Source organism: Staurois parvus, unplaced genomic scaffold (assembly GCF_062004578.1).
Source record: "Staurois parvus isolate SC_StPar_1 unplaced genomic scaffold, SC_StPar_1.0 ptg000221l, whole genome shotgun sequence".
NCBI lineage: Eukaryota > Metazoa > Chordata > Amphibia > Anura > Ranidae > Staurois > Staurois parvus.
In genome coordinates this window covers 2,682,797-2,690,552 of record NW_028318017.1, presented here as the reverse complement: position 1 = coordinate 2,690,552, position 7,756 = coordinate 2,682,797, and the positions used below count along the sequence as shown (strand labels likewise).

Sequence of the window (7,756 nt, the reverse complement as noted above, 5' to 3'; positions counted from 1 at the left end):
GAGCAGCATGAGCAGACCTGACTAAGCAATCACAGCTCTCTGTAATGTAGAATACCAACTGAATTTACCTGACAGCCTCTCTGGTGAGCAGAGAAACACAGCTATGCTTTACCTGACTCTACACATCCTAGACCTGACCAGGAGGGGGCTACAGTCATGAAGTGGATGTAAAGTGGAAGCAGTGGATCTGCAGGGAGCAGCATCTTGAGCACAAAGCACTTTATGTTGTGGATGGATTTGCACATGGTTCAGTTTCCTTCATTTATTGATAAACCCCATAAGACCAATGAAGTGGGTGTAAAGTGGAAGCAGTGGATGTGCAGAGAATAGGATTTGGAGCCCCGAGCTCTTTATCTCTGAATGTCTCCACATATTTGTAGTGTATTTGTGATGATTTCTGTGCACACACAATAGGACAGCGCTGTGACACATAATGCTCTTCTAGATGACAGGGAATCCTTCCCTTTGTTACAGCAGCAGTCCGCTAGAAGGTTTTTGTAGGTTTGGAGTTGTTACACATAGCGCGGGTTTTATCCATTTATAGTGATGACATCATTGCCCAAATCTGGGGGTCACCAGCCATTTCCACCCTTTACTCCCAGCTGGGGGGCTTTGTATCCATATACCAGATGTTCTACAGGACTAAATCTGCAATCAATGTTACTGCAAAATCAAAGGGGCCAAAATCCCTCCCCCGAGGAGTCATATATTTCTGTCCCCCTTGGTGGGAGTGGAGGTGACCCCTCTATAAGGATCTACAGTCCATACACACCCAGCACAAGGCCGGGGTCACACTACCAGACGCTTCTCGGGGCTGCAGTTCCTCTGAGCTCCACAAGGTGGGGATGTCACTTCTACCCAGACAGGAAGTCTCTATGGAAGACAGACAGGAAGTGATGTCAGGTACAGACAGGAAGTGATGTCATGTACAGACAGGAAGTTCCTGGGGAGAGGTGAATAAGGAGGAAGTAGAGTCGACATTCCTGGATCTGGCAGCAGAGGAGGTAATACGTAGATTAACCCCTTCATGGGGAGGAGTTGATAATATATCTTGCCCCCAAAGCTGCTTCAGTTTTATCGTTCAGCCAGCGGGATGAGCATAAAAAATGGAAGTCCACACATTGGAGGTGGATGGGGGAATCCTCCCCGCTGCACTGTTGTATCTTTACAATAGGGGGACTCCTCCTCTCAGAATACACAGATCAGCACTGAAGCTATTGGCTGCAGCCGCTGGGGGAGTGGCTTTTATCCGGCAGTGGCCACACATGGATGGAAATGTGAGCGATCCCTGCTGAACCAGCTGAATTTCCATGGATCTATGGTCACCTTCAGTGACTTCCTCCCCTCCCCCTCATCTCCTTCATGATGGAAGTCATGCTGAGATCATCTCCCATTGGCTGAGCAATATTCTCATTTGTCTCTCGGCTCCTTCTTGCTATTCCTTATCCTTGTCAAAGTTCACTCTTCAGTTTAGGAAATTTAGGACGCACCCAGGAACAATGATTTGAATTGCATGGGAGCCTCATATAGAGGACCCCTCAAATCTCCCCATCCAAATGTCCCACCATCCAGAGTCTATATGTCTTATGACATCACACTGACCTCACAGCTCCTCCTCCCAATGTCCCTCCATCCAGAGTCAGAGAATCCTATGACATCACACTGATCTCACAGCTCCTCCTCCCAATGTCCCTCCATCCGGAGTCAGAGAATCCTATGACATCATGCTGACCTCACAGCTCCTCCCCCCATTGTCCCTTCAACCAGAGTCAGAGAATCCTATGACATCACACTGACCTCACAGCTCCTCCCAATGTCTCCCCATCTGACTTTTTTCTGATGCTCTTAGTATGTGGGGTCCCTTGGTATCCTCACATGTAAAGTGGGACTGTTTGTCCTGCGTTGTATGTAATGACATCAGAATGCTGCAACAAGCCTATACCCTGCGTAGTGTGGGGGTCCTGTGGGGGGGGAATTATACCTCAGCCTGAAGTGGGGCTTTAATAAAATGGAGACCTGAATGGAGAGGTGAGGAGGATTCTGGGAATATCATTTGATGTGACTATTTGTGTTCAGATGTAGAGTTTTCCTCCTGTGAAGTCTGGAGATCATATGACATCACATTGCCTCCACCTCCCTCCCTGATAGAAGAGAGAAAGAAGAAGAAGATTCTAGAAGTCACCAGAGAGATCACTGAGCTGCTGACAGGAGAGGTGAGCGGTGCCGGGAATTCTGGGACATTCTCCAGTAACAGACAAGGGATGTGTCTGGATGGTGACTGTATCATTGTGTGTGTCAGGTTCCTATAAGGTGTCAGGGTGTCACTGTCTATTTCTCCATGGAGGAGTGGGAGTATTTAGAAGGACACAAGGATCTCTACAAGGACGTCATGATGGACAATCAGCCGCCCCTCACATCACCGGGTAAGAGGAGACTTTATTGTAAAGGAGAGAGCAGTACGGAGGATCCACCTAGATCCCCCATCATCTGATAAACACATAGAAACAATGGATTCAGTCAGTGTGTGTGTTTCCTACAGATGGATCCAGTCATGGGAACCCACCAGAGAGATGTCCCCGTCCTCTGTATTCCCGGGATTCCACACAGGAAGTTCACACCATCCCTCATCATCATCAGGTAGATGAGGAACAATCACTGATAGTATCATTAGGATCTGTACATTATCTGCATTGTTACCATTGATGTCATTTTTATTTTAGAGTGGAAACCTGAGAAATTCTAAAGTTGAGGTTAAAGAAGAGATAAAAGAGGAGGAGGATGAGGATGGGGTGATGGAAAAGTCAAACTTTCTAAAGGAACACAAAGATCTGTACCAGGACACCATGGTGGAGTCATCCAGCTACAGAAACCCACCAGAGAGATGTCCCCGTCCTCTGTATTCCCGGGATTCCACACAGGAAGGTCACACCATCCCTCACCATCATCAGGTAGATGATGACAATTATTGGTAGTTGTGATTTATACACAGCATGTTTGTTACAATGAATGTTTTATTATATCTTTCAGAGTGTAAACCTCGGGGATTATAATATTGTTGTTAAAGAAGAGTATAAAGAGGAGGATGAGGAGTATGGAGTGATGGAGGAGTTTTCAGGAGGACACAAGGCTATGATGGATCCACCTAATTCCTGGGATTCCACACAGGAAGATCACACCATCCCTCACCATTACAAGGTTGGTAAGACGGAGCCTATAAAAATTAAACACATGGAGACAATGTGTTGATTTTTTTGTGATGTTATAGTAATAAAGGTTATATTTTACGGATTATATTTTCTCCCATTTCCTTGATTTAGAGTGGAGATTTAAACTATGTAGAATTTGAGGTGAAAGGAGAAGAAGAAGAGGCGTATGTGAGGGATGATCAGCAGTCTATGGAGGAGGATGGAATAACGGGGACATTTATAGAGGAGGACACTCCTACAGAGATCAGCACAGGTGGGTCATGAACACTAAATCCATTCCTCCCCCCATACTGCTCACTGATTGGTCCAGAGTAGGGCGGGGACTGGGTGATATCAGCCTGTAATCCCCTGGTCACTTTCCTGAGCTGTGTTCCCCGTCCTGTATTCCTGGATTTCTCTCGGATAATCTTCCTTCTCTGTGCTGCAGACACAATTTATGTATCTAGACTGGATTTATGGAGATTCTGGGGTTCAGCTGTCAGAAAAATGTTGATTCATAACCTCGGCACCTGGGGCCTGTGCTTTGAGACTTCTACCCCATATCCTGAATCTAGCAATATCTCTGACATAACAATTCTCCCAGGGTTACTTGCTCTGAATTCTGCTGGCTTGCTCCGGGTGGAGGGATATGCAAGGGAGAATGTCACCAGCACACCGAGGATCACCAATATGGATCCAAAAGTTTTAATGAACGATCACATAGTTACAGCAAGGCAATGTTTCGGAGTCTCGCAGGACCCCTTCATCAGGCATGTGACCTGCCTGATGAAGGGGTCCTGCAAGACTCCGAAACATTGCCTTGCTGTAACTATGTGATTGTTCATTAAAACGTTTGGATCCATATTGGTGATCCTCGGTGTGCTGGTGACATTCTCCCTTGCTGATTCTGTTCAGTTCCAGCCGACGGTCGCTGCAGCACCCACTTATACACATACAGCCATTTTTAATGCAGGAATGTGTGCGTATTGGATTGTACACTTGCATTCTGGGGTGGAGGGAAATGTCTGTATAGTCTCAGACCCAAGTCACTGAGTGCAGTCTCAGGAGATGGGAGGCAACTTCCACTGATGAATGAATACCAATATTATTAATCCTGACCCTTACACTGTATAATTTATACTGTACATTACATACTCCTGACCCCTGCACTATATACTCTATGTTGTACATTACATACTCCTGACCCCTGCACTATATACTCTATGTTGTACATTACATACTCCTGACCCCTGACCTATATACTCTATGTTGTACATTACATACTCCTTACCCCTGCACTATATACTCTATGTTGTACATTACATACTCCTGACTACTGCTCTCCCCCCTCCCCCCCACTGCTATATATACACATAATATGGATTCTCTTTTGTTACACCCATTTCCTCCCAGCTGGACATTTTATATCGGATGATGTGATTGGAACACAGACTTTTACATGGTGCTAATAATGTGATAACATCCTCCAACTTTGGACCCTTAAACAGAAAGTGATAATGAGGGAGGAGTCAATACCCCAACGATGGTGGTCTTCAGGATCAGTCCAGTCTTCATCTTGGTTGTTCTCCCCCCATCCTCACTCTCTGACCTCTGGTGGGGCTTCTGTCTAGTAATCCTCTTTGTCTTTGTATTTTAGTCCATGGCCGGGAGATGAGGAAAACCTCCGAGGATTGTCTCACTTTGTCTCCAGACTGGAAAGTAGAAGGTGAGGACATCGCACAGTATAGTCCAGGAGAAAAGAGGTTTTCCTGTACTGAGTGTGGAAAATGTTTTTCACAGAAGGGCAATCTTTATACGCATCAGAAATCTCACACAGGGGAAAAGCCATATTCCTGTCCTGACTGTGGGAAATGTTTTTCACTAAATTCCAATCTTAACAGACATCAAAGATCTCACACGGAGGAAAAGCCATATTCCTGTCCTGAGTGTGGGGAATGCTTTTTACGGAAGTCCCATCTTTACAAACATCAGAGATGTCACACGGGGGAAAAGCCGTATTCCTGTCCTGAGTGTGGGAAATGTTTTGTATACAAATCAGGACTTGCTATGCATCAGAGATCTCATACGGGGGAAAAGCCATATTCCTGTCCTGAGTGCGGGAAATGTTTTTCAGTGAAGTCCAATCTTTGCAAACATCAAAAATCTCACACAGGGGAAAAGCCATATTCCTGTCCTGAGTGCGGGAAATCTTTTTCAGTGAAGTCCAATCTTTACAAGCATCAGAGATCTCACACCGGGGAGAAGCCGTATTCCTGTCCTGAGTGCAGAAAATGCTTTTCTCAGAAGTACCATCTTTACAGACATCAGAGATCTCACACAGGGGAGAAGCCACTTTCCTGTCCTGAGTGCGGGAAATGTTTTTCACAGAAGTCCAATCTTTCTAGGCATCAGAGATGTCACACGGGGGTGAAGCCACTTTCATGTCCTGAGTGAGGGAAATGTTCCTCACTGAAGTCCTGTCTTCCTGTACATCAGAGGTCCCACACAACCCTGGAGGTGTATTAGTGCCTTGAGTGCGGGAAATGTCTTCTATATAAATGTTGCTGGACATCCCAGCTCTCATGTGGGGAAGAAGCACACCATGATATACACCTCAGATATACTCCATGGCTGATCTTCATCATGGAAGAAACAGTCCATAAGGAGATCAGCGGCCCCCAAAGACATGGATGAAGTGTGGGACCGGGTTGGCCTTTGATATCAGGAGAAGAATATAAATGGAGTGTGAAATGCTCTGTAATGATGGAAAACATTCCCCCGGCTCAGCAAATCTCCTAATGACATCGGTGTTTTAGCCCCATTCACAGAGAAGGAATGGACAGGAGATAAAATCTCTCATACAGACAGAATGGTCATGTGACTTTATAAAGAGGAACGTCAGAAAAACACATCAATCAAATCTTCCAATGTTTTCGGTGCAATATGCGTATAAATTGGGGGGAGGGGCAGATCCGGGGGCATCCAGTGAGAACACAGAGGGGGGCTGGCTTACCATGGTAGGCTGGAAGTGTCATAGACCTGAGCACCAGCATGTCCACCGACCGCCATAAACAAGGGAGCTGGCCCAGCACAGAACTACTGGGAAGACTTACCTGAAGCCATCTTCCTGCTCCACTTTCCATCCAGCCAGTGATGGTCCTGCCGCCATTTGTTTTATTATTGGTGTATACTCTGATCAGCAGGAATCATTTCTCCTGAAGAAGTGAGCGCTGCACCACGAAACGCGTGGAGATGGATGACGTTGCTGGATCCTTCTCATGGTGCTCAGAATTCTGTCCCACGGTGATTGTTGTCCAGGAATTGTCCATTGATGGACTTTGTGATAGATTTCATGGCCTTGTACACCTGCTGGGAGGGGTTTATGATTTCTACGCTGATTGGGAAGAAAACATTGGAAGATCTTTATTGATATGTTTTCTGCAGTTCCTCTTTATAAAGTTCAATGAGTCCCATTGTGTCTGTATGAGAGATTTCATCTAGGGTAAGGACTGACCTACACCCCATCCATGCACACTTACCTCTCCAGATCTGCTAAGGAATGGACATGCACTTTCACCAGGTGAATGATTCTACACATTCTTTATGAATAGACCCCCAAATGTCAGGAGACGTTTCTATAAAGACGGGAAGTATGGAGCAGAGAAATGAATAGACCTCCCAGCAATGTTATTACCAGGCTGCAGCTAGGGGGAGCTCTAATGTCACCCCAGCAGAGTGATCCCATCTAGCCCACATTAACCCTCTCACTGCCAGAGCTGTTTCTCCATGATTTTGCACACATGGGAAAATGCAGATTTTGGTCCTGAAGATGAGATAAACCCCCAAACATCTATTCTGTGACATCAGAGGCCCTGGAGAATAAAATGGTGGTGATTGTTAAGGTGTTCCCCGTACACAGATTCCCCTTCATATCCGCCTTTATTTCCTTCTTTCCCCCATTTTCTATGTTGGGATCTTTTCTACAATACTTTGTTATAATAATGGAACACGTTGTGTATTGTATTGTACACCAATAATAATGACTCCACCCCCACATTCCAGACAAGGGATCTTCCTGACCAATCGTATTTCTGCCTTTGCTGTTTCCTGATTTTTTTGCTTCAATCTTGTTAAATGTAAAATTATAATAAAACATTTATTGAACAAATCTATTGTGTGTCGGTGCAATGACGGCAAACTTAAATATAGAACATTGCTCCTCGGTGACACCTCACACCCTTCAATAACGGCGCAGGGTGCGGGGGTCAGCAGTATATCATATACAGCCCACCATGAACTGTCGTCTCATTCCTACTCTCCGACAACTAAACCCAGAGCTGATTGGTGACAATTGGAGAAGGAACCCCTTATATCAGTGGTCAGTGTAGTGGTCCCTTACATTGGTGACCAATGGGAGAAGGACCCCTTATATCAGTGGTCAGTGTAGTGGTCCCTTACATTGGTGACCAATGGGAGAAGGACCCCCTTATATCAGTGGTCAGTGTAGTGGTCCCTTGCATTGGTGACCAATGGGAGAAACATCCCCTTACATTATTGGTCAGAGTAGTGGT

General features: G+C 45.6%; 2 protein-coding genes across 2 annotated transcripts; both read left to right on the top strand.

Moving 5' to 3' along the window:
- Positions 1 to 919: 919 nt before the first annotated feature.
- LOC149460778 (uncharacterized) lies at positions 920 to 3,849 on the top strand. The gene is made up of 5 exons (XM_089679241.1): positions 920 to 953; positions 2,540 to 2,637; positions 2,721 to 2,948; positions 3,028 to 3,195; positions 3,318 to 3,849. Exons 1-5 carry the CDS (start codon positions 920 to 922, stop codon positions 3,468 to 3,470), a joined length of 681 nt encoding a protein of 226 aa, XP_089535367.1. The 3' UTR covers positions 3,471 to 3,849.
- A 310-nt stretch (positions 3,850 to 4,159) lies between these two features.
- Positions 4,160 to 7,353, top strand: LOC149460777 (uncharacterized). The gene has a single exon (XM_089679308.1). The coding sequence runs from the start codon at positions 4,857 to 4,859 to the stop codon at positions 5,637 to 5,639; it is 783 nt and encodes a 260-aa protein (XP_089535434.1). The 5' UTR covers positions 4,160 to 4,856; the 3' UTR covers positions 5,640 to 7,353.
- Positions 7,354 to 7,756: the final 403 nt, after the last annotated feature.

Bases quoted from the DNA above. Each gene is read 5' to 3' on its own strand.
- LOC149460778 (XM_089679241.1), top strand. From the start codon at position 920: ATGTCATGTACAGACAGGAAGTTCCTGGGGAGAG. The intron at 2,949-3,027 runs GTAGATGATGAC...TATATCTTTCAG, and splicing joins CCATCCCTCACCATCATCAG to AGTGTAAACCTCGGGGATTA. The intron at 3,196-3,317 runs GTTGGTAAGACG...TCCTTGATTTAG, and splicing joins CCATCCCTCACCATTACAAG to AGTGGAGATTTAAACTATGT.
- LOC149460777 (XM_089679308.1), top strand. From the start codon at position 4,857: ATGAGGAAAACCTCCGAGGATTGTCTCACTTTGTCTCCAGACTGGAAA.